The sequence below is a fragment of the Dunckerocampus dactyliophorus genome, chromosome 9 (assembly GCF_027744805.1).
Source record: "Dunckerocampus dactyliophorus isolate RoL2022-P2 chromosome 9, RoL_Ddac_1.1, whole genome shotgun sequence".
Taxonomy (NCBI): domain Eukaryota; kingdom Metazoa; phylum Chordata; class Actinopteri; order Syngnathiformes; family Syngnathidae; genus Dunckerocampus; species Dunckerocampus dactyliophorus.
Genome location: NC_072827.1, coordinates 24,154,513 through 24,176,980, shown reverse-complemented (window position 1 = coordinate 24,176,980; position 22,468 = coordinate 24,154,513). Strand labels below are relative to the sequence as shown.

The window sequence follows — 22,468 nt, the reverse complement described above, 5'->3', positions numbered from 1 at the left end:
CTACAATTTTCACCAAAATTTTGCCCAGTTTAAATACACTGTCTCGGTAATCACACAATATTGTGCGTAGTAAACGAATGTGGAAGAATTAATCATGACAATAGAGGTACCACTGCCGATACCAATACTGACAATGATACCAATGCCTATGACATTTTTTGAAGATCATTGAATAATATTGTGATTTTGTAAAACAGAGGATAAGGATTTTAGGCATGTGTATATATATATATATATAAATATATATATATATATATATTACCATATCTAACAATTAGAATATGGTCAAGAAGTGTTTATTGTCATCACACCAAGACATAATGACACTTGCTGTGGAACTCTCAGCTTCAAGAAGAACACAAATAAAATATAAAGAGCACATTAAGTAGCGCAAGCCTGCCTGTCACCTGACCTGGCCAATATAAGACAACATAAGACAACAACAAAGTATCAACAAACAACGCAAAGAATTAGATGAAATAAGCTCAAATGAAATTACTCATCACTATGGCGTGCAAACGGGTGAGGAGAGGAACTGCTTTGTTCATTGTGGTTTTAACATTTGCAAGCCGCAAAGCCATAAAACAGAATGTATTCATCATACACGGTTGGTGTTTGCAGGTCTCGCAAAGATTTGCGTCAGTGTCTTCTACGCACTTCAGCCTGAGGAAGAACCGGCAATACTGCTTCACATCTTGGACAATCGTCGATATTTAGCCTCGAGTGATGAAATAATTCCGACGTGTTACCAATTACTGATGAACTCAGTGGACACCTTTCGTTTTTTAGGGAAACATTCATTTGTACAGGTGAACGAACTTTAGATACAATTTACATTTTCTTTTTTAAAAATATTTGAAGTGTTTTTTTTACAGATTGTACAGTTTTAGTGACTTTTGTTCTTTCCTACAAAAAATGAATAAAATGACAAATTACAAAATCATTAACTTTCATTTTTGTATTGTATTGTTTTGTCTTAACGGAATTGTGGGTTTTTTAACTGCAGCTGCCGTTAGAGTCCTGCTATCTGAGGGGGTTACGTTTCGAGACAACTCGCAGATAGCGGAAAAAAATGGGACGAATTGAGGCGCCCATAAAAATGTTTATTCTCGAGACTCTAATAAAGCGATACTTTGCATGCACTAAGTATGATGGTAGACTTTAGCTTGTAAGACAGCGTAAGAAAATGTGAGAATGGGTTTAAGAAAAAATACGGCTTCCCTCAGTCCTCCTCCTCGACACAAGCAAGTGCACCCTCTAAGGCAGGGATGTCCAAAGTGTGGCCCGGGGGCCATTTGTGGCCCGCGGCTGTGATTTTATCGGCCCGCAGCACAGTCTAAAAATGTAATTTAACAGGGAAACTTCAATCAAAAGTCTGAAATATTAAAAAGAGTTGTAATCTAGCAAGGAAAAAACACAAGAATAAAGTCATTTCATTTTCGTAGCATGAAGTTGAAATATTAAAGAAAAAAAGTTTGTTTGTTTTTAAAGTGAAAAACAGTGAATAAAGTTGTAATTTTTTGCAAACTTAGGTTGGGGGAAAATTTATAACGTGGGAATAAAGTGAAAATATTAGGAGAAGAAGAAAGTTAAAATATTCGGAAAATTATAAAAAAAAAATCAACAGCAGAAATTGAAAACAGCACAAATTTTACCAGAGTAAAGTCAAAATATGAAGAGTAAAAAATAGTTTCCTAGTGAGAAAAAAAAGTTATAAACTTTATAAAAAAAGTAAAAAAAAAAAAAAGAATAAACTTGTAATATGATGAAAAATAAAATTTTTGTGACAATGTTGAAATAAAGAAAAAATAAATTATTTTTTTTAAAAGATAAAAAATATGGGAATGAAGTTGCAACTATTGGAAAAAACAGCTGTCATTTTTACGGGAATAAAGTCAAAATATTAAGAAAAAAAAGTCATACTCGAATGAAGAACAGAAGTAGCAATTTTACAAGAATAAACTCGTATTATTATTGGAAAAAACATCATTTTTTAGTAGCATTTCACCTAACCTGCTTTTTCTTGAGCTACGTATAGCTTCTTAGCATATCTCCATGTGTTGGTTAACAAAATATCAGAGTGGCCCTTGCATCCTTCCATTTTTTAGTACGTGGCCCTTGCTGGAAAAAGTTTGGACACCCCTGCTCTAAGGCTTCCATGTACGTAAGTGCACACACCCACCTGTGCCCCTCTGCACTCATGCAGAAGAAAACCTAAACCCGTCTCCTCCACACCAGCCCGATTATCGCCACCCAGAATAATTATTAAAAGATAAGGATCTCGTCACACGAGATCTCGCGAGACTTAAATGTGACGAGATTTCTCGTTAGGTGAAAAGCTGTATTGTGAGAACGGCGCAGCCAGAAGCCAATCAGACTTAACTATGGCTTTGCTACTATGAATTTGTTTATTTTCAGACTGAAACAAATGCGTGAGACACGAACAACATATGTTAGCCAATCAAAATGATGTTTATCTTCTCTTAAAATAAATGCTCCATTCCAACGGTGAATTCATGTGGACGACACATCCACCACAGCTTCCAGCATCTCTTTCCTGGCCTTCTTCTTGCCGCCGTCTTTCTGTCCCATGCTCCTCCTCTTCTGCTGCTGCTCCGCCAGTCTGTGTTGTTTCTTCTCCAGGTATTCTGCCACGTTATCAAAAGTCTCCTTGTACAGATGCTCAAAGCGACTGCTGGTCCGAGCTGAAGCTGTTGGGTAAGAAAACAGATGATTGGTTGTAGGACCAGTTGCAAGCCAAACGCACACAAGCTAGTCCTGTGACGCAAGTCTCACTGAGAGACTGGTAAGGATTGCTGCGGAAAGCATCAGAAGCCAAACCTTTTTGAGGCATACGCTTCCTGATTTCTTTAGTTTCTCAAATATGCGACTTTTAAGAGCTTGGTTCATATTTGGTTTCTATCTTCACAATGACAGAAGGAAACATTTGTCAGCGTGTGGACTCACCATCAAGACTCTGCCAGTGGGGCTTGAAGGCCTCAGTCACTCGTTTGAGTTCAGGGCTTTCCGCTTCACGCTAGACGACAGCGCAGGGAATAGAACAGAATAGAAAGAGAATAGAATAGAATAGAAAATTAATCATTTCCCTTTCTTTTGCACCTTAGCTGGCTTAAAGCCTCTACAGAAGTCTGAACGGACTTTACCAATAAGCACGTTCGATGTGTCCTTTCAGATCATTTAAGGATATCCAGTAGCATCGTTATTTTATTATGACTTTGACTTCATACAGTGGATCTTAAATATAACAAGATATGACTGAAATGTATTCGTTTCCATTGATTGTGTGACACTGATTAATTAACGTCCCAGGCCGAGTGCCCACGAGACTTTTTTTTAAATTTCTGAACGAGAAATCTTGTCACATTTTAATCTGACAAGATCTTGTGACACCCCTACTACTCGCAGATTCATAGGTGGAAATGCTAATTCGGATACATGACATGTCGGGTACCTTCCAAGAGCTTTGCTCAAGCTTATAAATTTGTAGCAGAGTTTCACAGGAATCCATCAGCACCCAAAGCCGACCTTCTGGGTCAAAGGCCATATCCAAAGGACAGAAGGGTAGGGAAAGCCTGCTGTGAGGCACAAATTTCTTCTCTTCATCGTCCTGGTGCAGCGTGAAAAACTGAATCGTTGACACTCTGAGGTAACACATGGAAACATCTCACTGAAAGGTCAGGCATCCGAAAACATGCGAACATTGCAAGCATAATGACGGCATAAACTATCCACATTTACATCTAAGGTTAATTCATTTTCTTATTGTTAGCTATTCTTAGAATCAAGAGTCCAACATTCCATTGACAGTCATGTGGGTGTTTCAACTGAAAATAATAGTAGAACTTAGCACATGTATGTGTAAGACGATTTCCCACACGGCCAATGACGACAGCGTTCGCCACATTCATCTCAATTTAGCGAGATTTTGCACTACGGCTCACATTCACATTATAAAAATGTGACTGAATGGATTGTTGTTACATCATCAGCCAGCAGAGGGCATCAAGGTGCTTACACTTCACATACAAATAGAAGTAGGACTGCAAATGTTTTTCAGTTTATACAAGTAAATAAATAACTGCGACTAAGAAGTATTTGAAAGTGAAAGTGAATTATTCGCTTCTTTTTCTTGTTATTCTCCATGAACCTCAGCGCACGTCACTGAGCAACAACCACCAACTTGCTCGACAGCACCGCGCACGGAGGGAGTGTGATCACACAGAACGACAGTCTGACTCACTCACGGCACATCTGAGGAGTTGAATGACAGCACCTGGACTTGGACCTGGATGAGAGGTGTGACACCTTTAAGAAAATCAAGCCAGTCCAGTTGCTCGGATTCAGCTTCTCCGATAAACAAAAAGTACAATTCCAAATAGACCAACTTAATGTTTTTCTGATTAACTCAGCTGGTAAGTTTAAAAATAACAATAATAGGTCTATTTCTGTGTTACGTTCTTGCTCTACAGGGGCGTGTCCCCTTCCTGAAGTCTTGAGTTTTTGCATGTTTGTCACACTTAAATGTTTCACATCATCAAACAAATGTAAATAATAGTCAATGACTACACAACTGAACACAAAATGCAGTTTTTCAATGAAACTCATTATTATTAAGGGGAAAAAATCCAAACCTACATGGCCCTGTGTGGGAAAAGTGATCGCCCCCAAACCTAATAAGTGGTTGGGCCCCCCTTAGCAGCAACAACTGCAATTAACCGTTTGCGATATCTTGCAGTCTCTTACAGCGCTTTTTCTAAGGTCAGTAGGACTCAGGTCAGGACTTTGACTAGGCCGCTCCAAAGTGCCATTCAGAGGTGGACTTGCTGGTGTGTTGTGGATCATTTTCCCGCTGCAGAACCCAAGTTTGTCTCAACTTGAGGTCACAAACAGATGGCCGGACATTCTCCTTCAAGATTGTTTGCTAGACAGCAGAATCCATGGTTCCATTTATCACAGCAAGTCTTCCGGGTCCTGAAGCAGCAAAACAGCCCCAGACCATCACACTACCACCACCATATTGTACTGTTGGTATGATGCTCTTTTTCTGAAATGCAGTGTTACTAAGACCAGATGTAATGGGGGACACACACCTTCCAAAAAGTTCAATTTTTGTCCTGTCAGACCACAGAGTATTTTCCCAAAGGTGTTTGGGATCATCAAGATGTTTTCTGGCACAACTGAGATGAGGCTTAATGTTCTTTTTGTTCAGCGGTGGTTTTTCGTCTTGGAACTCTGCCATGGAGGCCGTTGTCGCCCAGCGTCTTTCTTATGGTGGAGTCATGAACACTGACCTTAACTGAGGCAAGTGCGGCCTGCAGTTGTTTGGATGTTGTTGTGGGGTCTTTTTGCTTGGCCAGCCACTCCTGGGAATGTTCACCACTTGTGGATGATGATCACCATGGTTCTCTGGAGTTCCAAAGCTTTAGAAACGGCTTCATAACTTTTTCCAGACTGATAGATCTCAATTACTTTTGGTTTCCTTTGTGCATTCAGTTGTGTTGTCATTGACTAATATTTAAAATTTGTTTGATGATCTGAAACATTTAAGTGTGAAAAAAAAAAAAAAAAAAAAACATCAGGTAGGGGGCAAACACTTTCCTTTCCGTCCGGCTCAAGCTTGGCCAAGTTGCCCGTAAACATGGTACGCACCCGCGGTGGCGTAGCAAGCAAATAGCACAGATGCGAGGTGCATTCAGGGACATCGAATCATTGCACAATTTTTTTTGCCGAGACCGGCGACCAACTGAAAACGGCTCCGGTCGCAACCCACTAGGTGAAAATCACTGATGTAAAAAAATATGCGGCAGAAATGATATAAATTTGGCCTACGATACAGAATTTAATTTTAGACACTACTAGCAAGGTGTGCTGAGATGAAGTACTGTAGGCCCTTACAGTCATCACAAAGGGAACGCCTGTTCCGGCAACCACACGGAGTGAAGCGCACTCACCTGTCACACTGTACAGCTATGTGACACCCATCAGGAGAACTGGTTATTTGGCAAACAGTTAGCTTCTGTTAAAAAACACATTAGAATGGATTAGAAAGTAATGTAGTACTTGTTCATGTTGATAGTTAATAATATGCAGGGTTTTTTCAGTGTTTTATTTTGTTAATCCTTACACCTATGTGAAAAAGAGTCACTTCAGGCCAACTATATGGTATCAAATGTTTGATGTTTTGTTGATGACCTGCATTTTGGTTTGTTGTTTCAGGTGCTGATAAAACACACTGATATTGGATACGGTCTTTTGAAGTCTTAAAAGTCACATTACATCTCAAAATCTGAATCAGGCTTTAAGATCTGCTTTGAAGGGCGAAAGAACACCCTAGACCAGGGGTGTCCAAACTTTCTCCACCAACGGCCACAAACAGAAAAAACACGTATGATACTTTACTATTCTTCACCTTTTGTTTACTTAATAACATGCTGAAGCCAATTCAATGCAGGTGAAAACATGTTATGCAGATTAACATCTTTAAAGAAAAAAAAAACAGCCCACATCTCACTCGGACGTTGGACACACCTGCCCTGGACAGATACAGTAGTTATCCTCACTTTCTCTGAGTCGGAGCCAAGTCCCTCTTCGAGCTGTTGCAGGTCCCAACTATGCAACTTCTTCCCTGACGTGAAATCCCACAGCTTCATGGTCCCATCCTACAATTACAAACACGCTTTAAACAGTACAGGAATCCAAACATTAGCCCTTCAATCTTCTGTCTGTCTTGTTGGCTTTGCGCCTCGAGCCATTCGTTCCAGCTTCTACGTTCTTGCGGAAAGATTGCCTCTAGCCTGTTCTTTTGGATTCACCTCTTGACTCATCCCTGTCTGATGCCCTCACGCTCCTTTCAGGAGTTCTACATCGCAGTTGAGCGCATGCCATGCAATCCTCCGCTGAAGTGTTTTCTGGTGCGTTGTTTTGTTGCTATGAATGCTGACAACTAAAGGCAGTCGGACTGAGACTGGAAGTAATTGATGTTACAACGCTTTGATTGCAAATGTTGATCCAAAATCGGTGGCAAAAGCATTTGTGAAGGTGGGCTGAATGAGTCATATCAACACAAGATTACACAATTACAGCCATTAGGGTCCACATCAGCACGATGAAAGGTTACATTTGGTGTACGTCACAGTAGGCAAGGTGGTTTTGAGAGGAATGACACAGCTATATAAAGATATATATCTATATATATTTGAAATATATACTTTCAATTTTTCATGTTCCTCAAGATCCAACAGTGCAAAATGTAAATTCTTGCAATTTTTGGTCTTGAAATTTTGATCAGGTGTGTATACACACACGCACACGCACACACACATCCTGTCTACAACAAATAAACAACATACAAACGTACCCCTGATCCCGACAGCAACCAGTGTGGATGACCTGATGGCACCAGAAGAGAGCTAACAAACCTAAAACAAAAAAACATAAAACATCTGATTCGAGGAAAAAGGAGCAAAGAACTTCAAAACCCAGAGCAAGAAGGTTTGGCGCGGGAGGAGCGAGCTAGTGTAGCATATGGAAGCACCTCGATGCAGAAGCGGATGGCTTACAGTTTGTTTCCATCTATAGATCTACCAGAATAGTTGACTATTCCACAATTAGATTCGGAGGGGTGTGACAAGACTGTATCAGTCTTGACGTCGAGTCGCATGAAAATGTCATGTGATCAAGATTGTACCATTCTGACTACACTCTGGCGGCGGCTGAGCATACATTTTCAAATAGAATGTCTCTGTTTTTATTAGAAAGAGCCTATTTTGATACAAATTCAGCCTCATTTGTGTTATTAAACATTTGAAAATGATGTGTGTCTTTAACAGAAGACCTAAACTGACACAAGATGGCGGTGCGTACACACAGTGAAGCCCAGTGTCTCTTCCACATTTGCAGTTCTGCTCATATCGGGTCTGGTTTAGCATCTTACACTCAACAAGCGCTTTTGATATTGGATTTCGCAGCGCCAACGTTTTTAAATCACCAAACTGCGACTCGTCGCGGAGAGCTCCACAGTACCGGAGTCTACGGACACCACCCAGCCGGGCAGAAGTCCTTGAAAGCGGCGTCGAGAACGTACAGTAAACAAAGGTGAGGAAGGCACGGAGGAATACGAGCTAATGTGCTAATTGCTAATGTGCAGTCTTTACTGTAGTGACAGTGGCGGAGCTACGTGGTGGCCACTCTCCTGCCACCCCACTGGCCATCTACACATTTCAAGTATCAAATTATTGCCACCCCTATGTCTCACCTTGGCCACCCAATGAAAAGTTTTTGGCTCTGCTACTGTTTAGTGAATAAAATGGACAAGTTACGATTCCACATCACCCACAGTAAGACACTTTTGGACTGCAATGACTTGACTAAACAGCAGAATCCTTAGTCAAAGTCAACCCGAATAAACTTACAGCGCACCGCAAAGTGTGCCATTACGTAAGGCAGACATTACTCTGTTGCAGTGGGATTCAAATTTGCAACCCTTCAGTGGCACATGTGTTGCAGAAACAACTAAGAGTCCACAACAAAAGAGTAACAGTTCAGTAAATGACTCACTGTTGATGTCCCAGACAGAAAGACTGGATGTTGTATGGCGATCTAAGGTGGCTCACTCTTATTTTTTCATCTCGGTCGGCGGTGATGATGTACTTATCGTTCAGTGACATGGTCTGAAGAGACAAGAGAAATACCCATCAGAAAAACATCGCTACAGCACTTGGCAATACGCACATTAAATAGATGAATGGGGCTTTAACAAGTGGCTAGCAACAGCTGCAAAAGGCAATTATAACGAGAGCACTCTGACTCACCGAGAGCGTGTCACTCCACCAATGCTTAGATTGCCGTGGCAACTCAAAACTGAAAGCGCAAAATGCAACAAAATGCGTCCCTGGAGAGCAGCGAAGCGTACAAGCTTAACTAAGGGTCACGATGTGTGCAGAATATGACAAATGCACATGTTGGCAGGTCTGGGACAAAAGGCCAAAATGCAAGTTAAAAATATGCGTGCACGTGTGGACAAGGCCTGTCAGTTAGCAGGATCATGCAAAAACTACAGCACACATTTTCAGGAAGATTTGTGGACTACCAGGCACTCACATGTGACGGGTGCAATTTTCCACCGTTTCTGTTCACTATTTTTATGGACAGAACTTCCAGGTGCAGCAAAGGCATGAAAGGTGTCCAGTTTGGGGGCCTGAGAATTTCATCTGTGCTACTAGCGGATGATGCCGTACTGAGGGCTTAAACGAGCTGTGGCCTTTAGCATTCACTGGGGCGGTTCACCACTCAGTGTGAAGTTTCTGGGATCAGACTCAGCACCTGCAAATCTGAAGTCATGGTTCTCAGCAGGAAAAGGATGAATTGCACCCTTCAGGTTGGGAGTGCGGTCTCGTCCCAGGTGGAGGAATTCCCTGATGGAACTGGAAGACGTGCTGACTCCACGACCCACACCCAGATAAGCGAAATAAAATGTAAGGATGGATGGAACTATTTTGTTATCCATCAAGAACAACAAATGTACTACACTAAGGGCACTGCTATCACTATTGACTCACTGCTCAACCCTTAAACTATTTTTAGTTGTGGTGTTTTTGCCAGTGTTTCTAATGTTCCTTACAACAGCTAGGACCATGGATAGGTGCCCCATCTTCAGCTCTCCCTCTCTCTCCTGGTCCACTACTGAGAAGGAGTACACGTCGCCCGATTTATCAGCAACAAGCACCTCGTCTTCTGTCCAGGTAAACACCAGGGATGTGCCCCTCCTCACCAACCACCTGGAAAACACACACGTTTACGAAAGAGTTCCGTTCCTATGACAGCAATGCAAGTTGAGTTAGAGTGTAAGTTGGAACTTAAGTCTAAATTTCACCTAAATTAATACCTAAGTCCCTCACACTGCACACATGAAGGACATCTACAATACAGGAAAAAAGATGAAATAAATAACGCTACTACGCTTGTCAATGTCTATAGGAGCGAATCCTGTCACATGTTCCAAAATACCATCTATACCCTTGACGATGGCCACCCGACATGCAGGCAATGTTGATTGGCATTTAAGTGCTTCTCATACATCCATTTACTTGTGGCAAGCCGCCACAAATCGATTACCGGTTATCGGGTGCTGCTGTAGGCCTTCCTCACATCTAACAGGCGCCTCCGTCTTGTTAGTGACATAAAAATAATGACAAGAAGTGACGGAAGAAAGTTCGGTTATATTTTTAACATTTGTTTTGCTTTTCATGTTTTTACCGACTTTTTGCCTCTTCCACAACATTGATTCCTCTCCCCTACAGCGCCTACATGCACAGGCATCATGGCTAATTACTGTATGCAAATGAGACAATGAGATCATCTAGCAAATAGGCTGCAGGCTTGTGGGAAACAAAGGATTTCGACCCTTTCTGAGCATAGTACGATGTATGATTTCACTTTCTTTTTCTTGGACGTGGTGCCATCAGAAGAGTCGGCCTCACGCTTGGGAGACATAATGAAAGAAAAAAGTGAACTAACAAAATGGGTACACGCAAGTACAGTAGTTCTCTTTTTGTTATCGTACTGTACTGGTAAGTTATAGAAGTGCGTACATAACCACAAAACGCCGTAACACGAGAACCGTCTGTATAGCGCATAGCTTTTATTGGATGACAGAACCCAGAGATGTACCTGGTGCTGACACACTTCCATGAACGCTCACACCGAAAGAGGACCAGTCGTTTGGAGTCATCTGTTAGTGCCACCAGGTTTCCAGATGGTGAAATGGTAAATGCCAGCACTTTATCACTTTCTGTTTCCTCTGCCAGACTAAGACTGTGGATACAAGAACGGGAGAGAGTTATTGCTACAACATAAATATTCCAATTCTATTACTGTTAACATAAGACACACTGTATCATCTATCCATTTTACCTGTTGTCACTCTTTGGATGCTTTTCCTTTTTCTCAGCAGCGCTACAGTCAAACACAAATGGCTCACTGCAACAAAGAAGCCGATTTATTCATTTAATCAATACACTAACGCAAACACGTGCACACAGGCACGTGCGCAGCGCAGCCAACTGTAGTGCAATTGCTCCTCTATACAATTCACAAATTTCCATAACAGAAAAGGATAGAAAGACTCCAAATGGAGCCACAAAATCAAGATAAGGACGTGTCATTTTATTACTACAGAAAGACAGCAGATGAGAAATTATAAACGTGACTATGTGGAGACATAAATAACATGCTGTCATGTAAATAAGATGATTAAGATGCAGCTATTTAGTTTGTTTAATAAAAGAACAATGGATTCAAATTGGAAGATATCCCCAAATTACATTTTTCATGAGTCTGCGCTCTATAGAATATAAATTAAAGTGAATTTATTTGACCCAAAGGGTGTGCTACCAAATATTAAGTTGACGGTGCCAAAAATGTTGTCCAGTCCAGTCAGTTTTGTGTGGAATAAGCAGATTTAGCTTTTTTCCCTCTGTTTTTTGTGTTGTTCCAATGCAAACAAAAGAAATAAACATGTTAATACAGAATCATTTGTAATTGCTAAAATTTTCTGGGAGAAGAGGTGCATTATCTGATGGAAGCACAGGGGTGCCAATGTCTTTGGCCACGACTGCATCAAGAATACCGTTTTACATGCAGAAAACAATGCTACATAATTATCAATCACAAATGGATGGAAGTAATTTTTGTGTGTATTTCCTAGCAACGTCCAATTCAATTGTGTTTCTCACCATCTTTATCAAAGTGCTGGCACTTGCAACTTTCTTTGGCACCGTGGTGGGTTATTTAGTAGTTGTACTCAATAAAAAAAAAATCCACAGATCATGAGTCAGCAACACGTTGAGTGCATTGTTTGGGCAAGTTATTTTTCCCCATGTCCCCTCATATGTTTGAGCTGAATTAAGGCAATAGTATTAAATGCCTAAAAAGAGGAAAAACTAAGATTGCTTTTTAATCATCTTTTGACTTTTTAACACCAAAACCCTCCTGTGTCCAGTACCTGAGTTTGTAAACAATAACATAAGTAGATGCAAAATATTGTAGTGAAGACAACAAAAAACAGATTTTTGTTTAAAAAAAAATAGAAAAGAACTGAAAATATTGGTCTCATCGAGCCACCGTGAACACCGATATTACAGTACAGTTAGGATTGGATCGATCCGCCCAATCACTGTTTTGTTAGCAAGTTACCAATAAAAGGAGCAAAACCAACATAAAAATACAAACTTTACTGTTGTATTTGTAGACGAAATAGACAATTACATATTTGACCACTCTTGTTGGCAGAATAAGTGGAGTCCATTTAAATTGGTTGACATCTGGATGTGCCACCGTGGTTTCCACAAGAATGAGGAGACACCCGCATGCAAACATTTGGAATTATTTAATGAAAGTCAACGTGTATGTTTAAATTTTTCTCACCTGTCCTGCTGCGTGTGAGCGGCTATTAACTTGGTATCACACGAAAGAAACAACCACTGTTTACAAATGCCAATTGCAGCCATGCTTGCGTGTTTTGGGACGGCTTGCACGCGACAGTCCAACACCGTCGCGCAAAAGTCGCGTCATCGTTTTTGGCACATAACTGGACACGCCCCCTCACAGAGAAGGTACAGAATGTCCACAGACCTAAGAAAATAAACACATTCCACCGAGTGTGCACATTCCTCATGATCTGCGACCACAATTAACAAGAAACACCAAGGTACTGTAAAAAGATAGGAAACCACACTGCTTTTGTTAGAAACCGGGGTGTTACATAAATGGGCTGGCAGTCAACAACAAATCCTTGTCCCTCTTAAAGGTAACCGCCATGGTCTATTTAGAACAGAATTTGTCGTCATCGACCAGCTTTCATTGCAAGTGTTAACACTTTCGGTCGACGCGAGCGTTGCTGTTGTTTTCATTTATCTGTATGTTTGCTCTTTTTGTTGATTTCACAGCTAACGTGTGTGAAAATGGCTGCTTCCCTGCTGAGAATTGGAGGACTGCGATGTGTGAAGGTAACAATTCAGTTCATTCATTTTGTCAGCATGGCTGCTTGCATACATGCCAGGTCCCTTTTCAGCCTTTTCAGGTTGAGATTGCAAGTGCAGCACTTGCTGAACTATATCTCCAATTGAATTTAATTTCCCCTTGGGGGTTATAAGTAGTATAATAATAAAACGATTGAAGAACACATGGGAGATTCCCACAATTGGTTGTTAGCCTAGAGATAATAGTAGTACCAGTACATTATTTAAGCCAGTGGCATTGCATTTGGTACGTGGGCCTGCGGTGGTTACTTGACCAGACAATTTTTCTTGGCAGACACTGTGAAGGCCAGTATTGTTAAAAAACAATGATGATAATAATATATATTGCTATATGTTGCCATTTACCCTGGATTCAAACCATGGTCCCCTGTGACCAGTGTTGATGTTGTGTCAGGTATGTAAATTCCTTATTGGCTGAAGTACAGCGTTACTGTATATTAATCAATATCTATCTATATACAGTGTATGTGTTTACATGCGCGGGTGAAGACGAGAGTCTTCATCCGCTGTGGAACACATACTATACACAACAATGGACAGGTGACAGAGCACGGTGATATGGTGGGAGAGAATGTAACGCCTAGCGATTGTGAGGTGCAAATGTACACCCTCGTATCTGTGTTATCTACTTACCTACATACTGTACGTGTATTTTCAGTGTTTTCAGGCAGAGAGCTGGAGTACCCTGTGTAGAGCACCCAGAGCAGCAGCTTATAACACAAAGTATGGGGGCTCAAAAAAGTCATCGAAAAAGAACTCTGGTAGGTTTAATGATCTCTTTTAATAATCTGCATTAGAATTACGAAAAGCTAAGCCTGAAGCTCACATGAGTTGCTCTGTGTTGTGTCATCTGTTTGAGAGACATAAAAAACAAATCATTCCTGCACCATCCAATCAGCGACCTTCACTTTTTCTGCATTTTGAGTTAGAGCTTTCCAAAATACATAGCCTTTTTTAAATCATTCTACACACAATCCCCCTTTATAACCAAGTCAGTGGAAGAAGTTTGGAACAACTAAGTTGTTCCTTTTCCTAATGCTGGAAAAACTGAACAATTGGGGGAGATGGGCCTGATGTTCCCAGCAAAATGTATGGAAAATTTGCCCTGTAATAGGTGGAAATAAAGCCCTTTCCCACTAGAACAGGAGCCCTGGAGCCCCATGTGTCTGTTATTGTGGCTCCCTTCACAGAGCTCTAATATTTTTTAGTGGGGAAAATGTGCATATTTGAAAAGAGTTTAACCAACGACCACCATAAGTCTACTGATTGAGAGTTAAGTCGAGCAGCGTTAGCCATCGAGCTAAAAGGAACACGATATTAATTAACAGTGCTGCACATTTCTTCAGGCGTCAGGGAGTGAGGTTCAACCTCTGACGTGCGGTGAGGTTCATGGCTGGTGAGGCCCGGACTCTTGTGGAGGTTTTTTTAATGTTAATACAGGTTGGTCATTAAGAGGATAACCAAAACGAAGAAGAAGAGGATAATTCACTTTGGTTTAAAAAAAAATGTTCAAATTGATTTCAGATACTTCTTAGTCCCATTTATTCTTTTTTTATTAACTGAAAAACACTTGCCGATCAGACGATCTTGGAGGTGAACATGCTGGATGTGGAGGTCCTGGGCTGGTGTGGTTACACTTGGTCTGCGGTTGTGAGGCTGGTTGGATGTACTGCCAAATTCTCTGAAACCCCTTTGGAGACAGCTTATGGTAGGGAAATGGACATTCAATACACGAGCAACAGCTCTAGTTGACATTCCAGCTGTCAGCATGCCAATTACACGCTCCCTCAAAATCTTGCGACATCTGTGGCATTGTGCTGTGTGATAAAACTGCACATTTCAGAGTGGCCTTTTATTGTGGGCAGTCTAAGGCACACCTGTGCACTAATCATGGTGTCTAGCATGTTGATTAGGCACACCCGTGAGGAGGGATGGATCATCTCGGCAACGGAGAAGTGCTCACTATCACAGATTTCGACAGATTTGTGAACAATATCTGAGAGAAATGGTGATATTGTGTATGTGGAAAAAGTTTTAGATCTTGGAGGCCATCTCATAAAAATCGGAGAAAAAACAAAAGTGTTGTGTTTATATTTTTGTTGAGTGTATATATATATATATATATATATATATATATATGTGTGTGTATATATGGGGGGGGGGTTTTCAGCATGACAAGTGAGGCTATGCATCACCTGCCTCCCCTGATTGCACGTCATTGGGTTTAACCAACTTACTATCACAACCCCACTAGTTGGCATCTGTTACACATGCACACATGCACTTTTGTTTGTTTATTATGTGGTTGTAACAGGTAAAAAAAATTAAATGCTTCACTTTTTGATTGTAAAGTTGATTTTGATTGTTAAGCCGACCCCTGCACTAGATGTATATACTTTGTTCGCCATATTGACGTGTTTCCACAATCAATTGTTTGTAATGAGAAACTGACCAGCCCAAACTGAGGCGGGCAGGGCCAAATGCAGCTGTGGTAAACGGAGCAGAGTGAAGTTGACTACTACCCAGGACGTCACTGACTGAGTAAATGCATAGTGCAAAGTATTGAGGAGGAAATACCGCAATAAACACGGTTGGTCAAATGTGAGGGGTGTATGCACATGCGATATTGGAGTGTTTCATTTTTAATGAATTAGCAAAAAGCTGAAACTGAATTGGCAAAAGTTACATTTTTTTTCCCACCATGTGGAAAAAGTGAAGGAGTAAAAATTCAGTACTAACTTGTGTACTAATGTATTAACATGAGACAGTTCTGAGACAGAACATTGCCACATGATTTCTTAGGCTCTATGTAGCCTCTACGGCTTGATGTTAACAGCTTTGACAAAAACAACACAATGTAAATCATGGTGCCAGGATTGTAAAATGTTTAAATATTGTCGTAGTTGTGAAATACTGTACATTTTTTTCATGTACATTGATGCTTTCCAGTGATCCTGATGATGAAATAATTTTCAAAATGATACATATACATAGATTTACTTAGAATTTGACATGCAGTGAGTACAGTAAGTATTTGGTCCCTTGGCCAAGATATGAACAGTGCAGAACTTGTATGGAGGGTTAATTGCATTCTGACCCCACAGACCGGTTATGAGCCCATGAAGCACACAAGTACACAAATTAGTCCTTGTCCTTTTAGGAAAGTACTCAGAATCTCTAATTTTTTATGGGGAGAAAAGGCACCTGTCACAGAAACAATCTCTTTCATTCAAACCTCTCCATCACCGTGGGGAACACCAAAGAACTGTCAAGGGACCTCAAGGACAAAATTGTAGACATGCACAAGACTGGAATGGACTCAAAGACCATCAACAAGAAGCTTGGCGAGACAGAGACCACGATTGGTGTGATTATGCGGAAATGGACGAAATACAGCATGACAGTCAATCACCCTCGCTCTGGAGCTCCATGCAAAAGTTCACCTGGTGGGGTATGGATGTTTGTGAGAAAGGCAAGGTACCAGCCCAGACTTACAAGGGGTGGAGCTGGTTAATGATGTCAAGGAAGTTGGGAGCAAAGTTACCTACAAAAGCTTTAACACTTTGCTGTAATGGTTTGAGCTGTTACAGTCCCCCTGCTCAAGAGGACAAATGTACGGGCCCGTCTGAAGTTTCACAATCAACACCTGAGACAAGGTTTAGTTGACTGAGACAAGGTTTGAGAGAATCTGAGGTGGTCACACAAGACCAATCTTGAACTCTTTTGGCATCAGCTTGATTCAACGTGTTTGGAGGCAGAGAAATGCTGAATTTGACCTAATTTGTGTACACCATCCCTACTGTCAAACGTAGAAGTGGAAGAAGTGGAAACATTCAGCTTTGATACAATTTTTCTGACCAAAATCGTTGCGTGTAACCCTGGTGATGAACTACAAAAAACTTTTGGTTTGTCTCGGTCTCTGCTACAATAAACCTACCATAAAAAATCTGGACTGTTCATATCTGTGTATGTTGGTAAATTTACTAAACAGCATGGGATCAAATCTTCCCCCACTGTAAGTTTGACATAAAGTCATAACTTTTAGGTAGCTATTCTCCATGCACATATTGTTGGCTTTGCCACCTTTCTTAAATGCAAAAAGGGCCCTTTTTTGGAATTTTGCCCATCATCCACAATCCTTATTTGAAATAAGAATACATATTTCTTTCCCTTTACTGTGCATTCTAAAAAGAGAAAACAAGTTTGCATGAGCCAGCTAACATTGCACGTCATGGGAGGCACCTATTTTGACTATAGAGCCCTCTAAAAAAAAAAAACAAATTCTTAACGTTTTATCATTTCATAGGCATGCTGTGATCATGCATTAACAGGTACACTGATGGAAGCTAAGCCCATAGGAGCTAACGCTACTTCCGTCAACAAAAGAACAAGGCTTGTGCTTCAGTCCACAGGTAAAAAAAATGCTGACAATCTTGTTGGGTCTCCGTAGCGAAATGGAGAGCCAGCAGTATCCACTCTTCCGTCTGTCCGGTTGCAATGGCTTGAGGCGTTGTGAGTGACGCTGAGACTATCGAGGCGTTGTGTTACTCCGCCAGATAAATATAGGTTTTCATGCTAGCTGCTATAATAACAAAATCGCTGTAGCTTCATTAATATACAGGTCATTTATGTAAACGGAACACTGTTGGCGTTTTTTTAGCTTTTTTTAGGACTTTATCATCAAAATAGGTTCCTCCCATGACGTGCAATGTTAGCTGGCTCATGCTAACTCGTTTTCTCTCATTAAAAAGCACAGAAAAAGGAAAGAAATATGTCTTCACGTTTCACATCAGGATGGTGCACGATGGTCAAAATTCCAAAAAAAGTGCAGTTTTCTTTTTTAAGTAAAGAAAGTATGCACTGTACTTTGTGAAGTACTATGCAGGAATGCAATTAGAAGCGTATCAGACGTCAACTCCCTAAATGTCTGTGTATGGGTCACGTTTTAATTTTGTTGAATTTGCAATATAGTGGCCATTTTTCTCATACTTCCGTATTCAGAATTTATTAATGAGAATATTTGATCTTGTTTGCTTGGCTTCTCCACCCTAGACAAAAAACAGGTTAAAACATACTTCGATATAGAGAAACTTGTTCAGCACAAGACCTATGAATTTCCCAAGAAAGATGTTTCTCCACCAGCAGTCAGTTCAACAGCACGTCCTTCAGTCTATACTGTTACACCTGAGAAGGCTACCAATCCTGTTGCCGAAGCAGTTCCTGCATCAGCAGCTGGTACTACACATGTGCGTGATACTGGACCAGTTATTGAGCCTGTCCCTGCAGTTGTTAATGAAGTCCAACCTGTAATTGAGGCAGCAGCTGAAGATGAAACAGCCATAGGAGCTTCTGCTGTTCCACCATCTGTGGCTGAAACTACAAATGTGGAAACTGCGGCCAAACCTATGGCAACTGTTGCCCAGATGGAAGCTTCCGCAGAACCCAAGCCTGAGGCTACCCCTGTAGAAGCTGCTGGGGCCGAGATTGTGGCTGAAGTTACCCTTGCAGAAGCAGCCGCAGAGCCTGTTGTTGCAGCTATCCCTGTGAATGATGAGAGTGAGACTGTTGTGGATGTGGCGGAATCTGCCACCATGGAAGCTGCTGCAGACCTTGTTATTGAAGCAGTCACTGTGGAAGCTGCAGCCGCCCTGGTAGAAGCTGCTGCAGAACCTGTTGCTGAAGATTCCACCGTGAAAGATGTGGCCGAGCCTGTTGCTGAAGCTTCCCCTGTGGAAGCTGCTGCAGATCCTGTTATTGAAGCTGTCACTGTAGAAGCTGCAGTCGAGCCTGTGGTTGAAGCTGATGCAGAGCCCGTTGTTGGAGATACCCCTGTGAATGTGTCAGAGCCCGTTGCTGGAATTGCAGATGAGCTTGTGGCTAAAGATGCCCCCATACAAGCTCCTGCACAGCCTGTTGTTGAAGAAACCCTGGTGAAAGATGTGTCGGAGCCTGTTCCTGAAATTGCAGCGGAACCTGTGATTAAAGCTACCCCCTTGGAAGCAGCTGCAGAACCTGTTGTTGAAGCAGTCACTGTAGAAGCTGCAGCTGAGCCTGTTGCTGATGCTGCCCCTGTGGAAGAAGGTGCTTCAACTGTTGCCGAGTCTGTAGCTGCAGCTGATGTCTCCACCCCTGAAAATGACACAGTGGAGCTGTTGGACCTTGCTCCCGTTATACATGGAGATGTAGGAGAGAAGCTGCAGGAAGAGAAATCAGGTGAACCATATGCGGGTATACACAAAACCTCCTAACCCAACTCCCTCACAATCCTTCTCTTTTCCTTTGTGGATCCTGTAGTTTACCAGTTGGCATTCTCTTTTTAGCTTAACAATAGAAAGAAATTGTAAGAAAGGGTTGCACATTTCTTTCCTTTTAAAGGTCTTAGCATTACATTTTGTGTTTTCCTCAAAAGAACTTTTGTTCCAGACACAGTAAATGTCAATTCATTGATTAATGCATGTATTGACTGCACAGTATTGAATTAATGCATTGACACCGTGTCTTGTTGTCTGGCTTTTTTCTGATATGTGCCTGCTATTTGCTCAAACGTATTACCTCTTTTTAACGTCACTGCAACTGTTTGTCCCAAAGATCTCTTCTATCATTGTTGGTGTGTGTGTGAAAATTTTCCTTGACTTTCCTAACACGTCTCCCACTTATTTAGGAGTCTTGCAAAAGTTTTTTTTCTTTGGAGTTGATACTTCGGACATGCAGTTTTTACTTTGCGTCTACAGACCTTAGACTGTACGCTACACTTAAGGTGCCCGAGTGACCTGGTCTCTTGTGCTCGATCCGACTTCTGTAACCAACTATTGTCTTGTTGCTGGGTTTTACATGAGGGTTATGTTGTATTTGTTTTGGTAAAAGAAAGTTTAATTCTGGTTCATAAATGGTCAAAGAGTAAATACATTTTTTTTGTATCTGCCTGTGGTTCTTAGCTCAAATGGACCCGATTCAGAGGCTCTTCCTGGACTCCATACGCCAGTATTCAACAGAAAACCAGTAAGTGTCATTAAATCCAATGTGGTGACAGTCAGTAGGACTAGCTAGGAGTAGGAGATGACAACAAGCTACAAATCTCCATCAGTGGCTCAATAAGGAAAGAAAATCCATGATTTTTGCAGTTCCTGTGGTTCAGCAACCATAGTAGACATTGTTATTTTTGCATGTGTATTCAATAAAAAAAGAAATGGACTGTTGATTATTCAAATATCCACCAGCTTTGCGTCCTGTACCTTTATGGTGGGGAGGATCTACATGGTCCAGATCCACCACAATCCTCTCTTCACTCAGATGATGATGAGCAAGAGTAAGTGATGAGCATGGGGAACGGTTCCATCAAGACATCGCTGTTAGGAAGAAACGCTATCAGGGAAAATGGAATTCCTTTATGCTTGCAGACTAGTATTGGGGCCTGACTAGAGACAATCCCACTGCTTTTGTACAAGAAACAAGCCAAAATGCTGTAGAGTGAAGTTGGAACGGTCAACATTTGTGTTAGGTAGAATACTGTAATGATTTTCACAAATTGCTATTAAGTACTTCATAAACTTCATATATTAATTATTAATTATCCATCCATCCATCCATTTTCTATACCGCTTCTCCTCATTATGGTCGCGGGTTATTATTACTTCATCATAATAATAATTGTTATTAATGATAATAACAATCCTGTTGCTGATACACACCGCCCGCATTGCTTAGGCATAGGGTGCGCTGCGTTCGCGGCACGTTCACAACTAGTTCACCAAAATTATGCGTGCCACAAATTTTGAACATTTCATAATTTTCTTTGCACTGGCATGCAGCACTGCACAGTTTGTACTTCACACCTGTTTATGACCAATGTACTCATTGGCACACCAATTTGTGAACCACTGTGGGGACAAAAGGCGTGCAAGTGTAAATGAGGCTTAACAGTTTAGTTTATCTTCACCTTTCTGTTTCCTGATCTCGTGTCTCCTTCTGTAGAATTACTGGAGAGTCAGTTGATGCTGGCTCGGAGTACCAGAGGGCCCTAGAAGAGGAGATAGCCAAGCTACAGAGGCTTTATGGCGGAGGGGACCTCACATCTTTTCCAGAGTTAAAATTCCCAGGTAAGACCATCACTATGCACATGCATGCATTCAAACCACAAGCACTTACATGGGAAAATGTCGAAAACAAGCAAGCAGTCCGAGACTAGGATATGTCACGAATAATTGAATAAAACGAAACACTAATGCCACAAACTTAGCCGAGCTTTAAGTCTCGTTTTAAAACCCACTTTTATTCTCTGGCTTTTAACTCGGCGTGAGTTGTGTGTTCCTCTGTTTCTTTTATTCTTTTCTTTTTAGTTTTAATTGGTTTTATTTATTTAATTTACTTTTTATCTTAACTATTTATTTATTTTTACCTACTTCCTGTATTTATTGCGTCTATGATTTGACTCTGTGTTTTAACTATTGTACTGTTTTAAGTGTCTTTGTTTTCATTTGATCTTTTAGTTTTTACTGTTGTAATTTGTACTTTTACTTCTTATTATTTATGAGCACTTTGGAAACCGTGTTTATAAAATGTGCTATGTAAATAAAGTGGATTGGTAATTTGTGTTTTAAAATGTCAAAACTATTACTTTACTTTTGACATTGTTACAGTGTAAACATATCTGAATGCGTTCCCACATTAAATTACTTAATGGCTTTTGTCTTTCAGAACCCACGTTTGATGAAGTTTTCCGTAAGTGAATGTCATCTCATTCCCGCTGAGCTGGACCAATCCCTGCAAATATATGCTCTATAGAGGAACACTGTCTGTTTACTATCAAAAGTTGCAAAATAAAAATCTTAATCTCTTTCCTTCTGAGAAGAACAGAATGTGTGATATTTGCAGCGGGGACGAGAAAACAATGTCCTTTGCGGTCAGTGACGTGTACATCACAAAATATACAAGTGAAATGCTCAGCTGAACCTTCTCCATCTTATTTGATACTGTAGGCACATTTTAGCCATCTTCTGCTGGAGTGACGCAAAAGGCTTAAATTGAGCAATCCTTTACTGTATTTTCGACTATAAAATGTACTGTCTGTCATGATTTAAATAATGTTGCGTCATACAGGAATTACGGCAGATCACTATATTGATTTATTTGAACCATTTTTTTTTTTATCAGGGAATATACAATGTACATCAGGTACATCTTGAGTGATTTAAAATTATTTTTTCTTTGCTGCAATGCATTTGTAGTAGAGGCATGGCTTTTGGCTCCATTGATTAAAAAACTTTAGGATAGACTACTGAACAGTGTTTGTGTATCGGTGTGGCCTGATGGAGTGGGTTACCCGTGAGGAGGCTTAAGTATGGGGACACACAATTCAGTGCTATGCACTTGGATGCATAACTTTGCCCACTATTGCTGTGGCTCTAGCGTGG

The 22,468-nt window shown here is 40.9% G+C and overlaps 3 protein-coding genes across 8 annotated transcripts in view; 2 read left to right on the top strand and 1 right to left on the bottom strand.

Annotated features, from left to right (window-relative positions):
• pde9aa (phosphodiesterase 9aa) overlaps window positions 1–7,641 on the top strand; it is a 42,267-nt gene extending 34,626 nt beyond the window's left edge. For 2 of the 5 annotated variants that reach the window (XM_054786506.1, XM_054786504.1), the window contains one exon: window positions 622–7,638. The gene's annotated coding sequence lies outside the window, so the exon portion shown is untranslated. Of the gene's footprint in view, window positions 1–621 lie in introns of all 5 variants that reach the window. The other 3 variants (XM_054786508.1, XM_054786505.1, XM_054786507.1) reach the window with 3 other exon arrangements.
• On the bottom strand, window positions 271–12,740 carry wdr4 (WD repeat domain 4). The gene is made up of 11 exons (XM_054786512.1): window positions 12,445–12,740; window positions 10,933–10,998; window positions 10,690–10,833; window positions 9,641–9,797; window positions 8,578–8,690; window positions 7,379–7,439; window positions 6,582–6,680; window positions 5,973–6,037; window positions 3,473–3,662; window positions 2,968–3,037; window positions 271–2,711 (listed from the first exon to the last, which is right to left on the bottom strand). The coding sequence occupies exons 1-11, from the start codon at window positions 12,525–12,527 to the stop codon at window positions 2,515–2,517; spliced, it is 1,245 nt and encodes a 414-aa protein (XP_054642487.1). The 5' UTR covers window positions 12,528–12,740; the 3' UTR covers window positions 271–2,514.
• Window positions 12,589–21,895, top strand: si:ch211-140m22.7 (uncharacterized protein LOC570370 homolog). 2 transcript variants are annotated; one of them, XM_054786509.1, is made up of 7 exons: window positions 12,589–12,727; window positions 12,966–13,025; window positions 13,717–13,819; window positions 18,111–19,271; window positions 19,994–20,057; window positions 21,030–21,154; window positions 21,753–21,895. In XM_054786509.1, the coding sequence occupies exons 2-7, from the start codon at window positions 12,981–12,983 to the stop codon at window positions 21,782–21,784; spliced, it is 1,530 nt and encodes a 509-aa protein (XP_054642484.1). In that variant the 5' UTR covers window positions 12,589–12,727; window positions 12,966–12,980; the 3' UTR covers window positions 21,785–21,895. The 2 variants fall into 2 exon arrangements, with proteins under 2 accessions (XP_054642484.1, XP_054642485.1); XM_054786510.1 differs by having other exon boundaries at window positions 12,677–12,826.
• The last annotated feature ends 573 nt before the right edge of the window (window positions 21,896–22,468 follow it).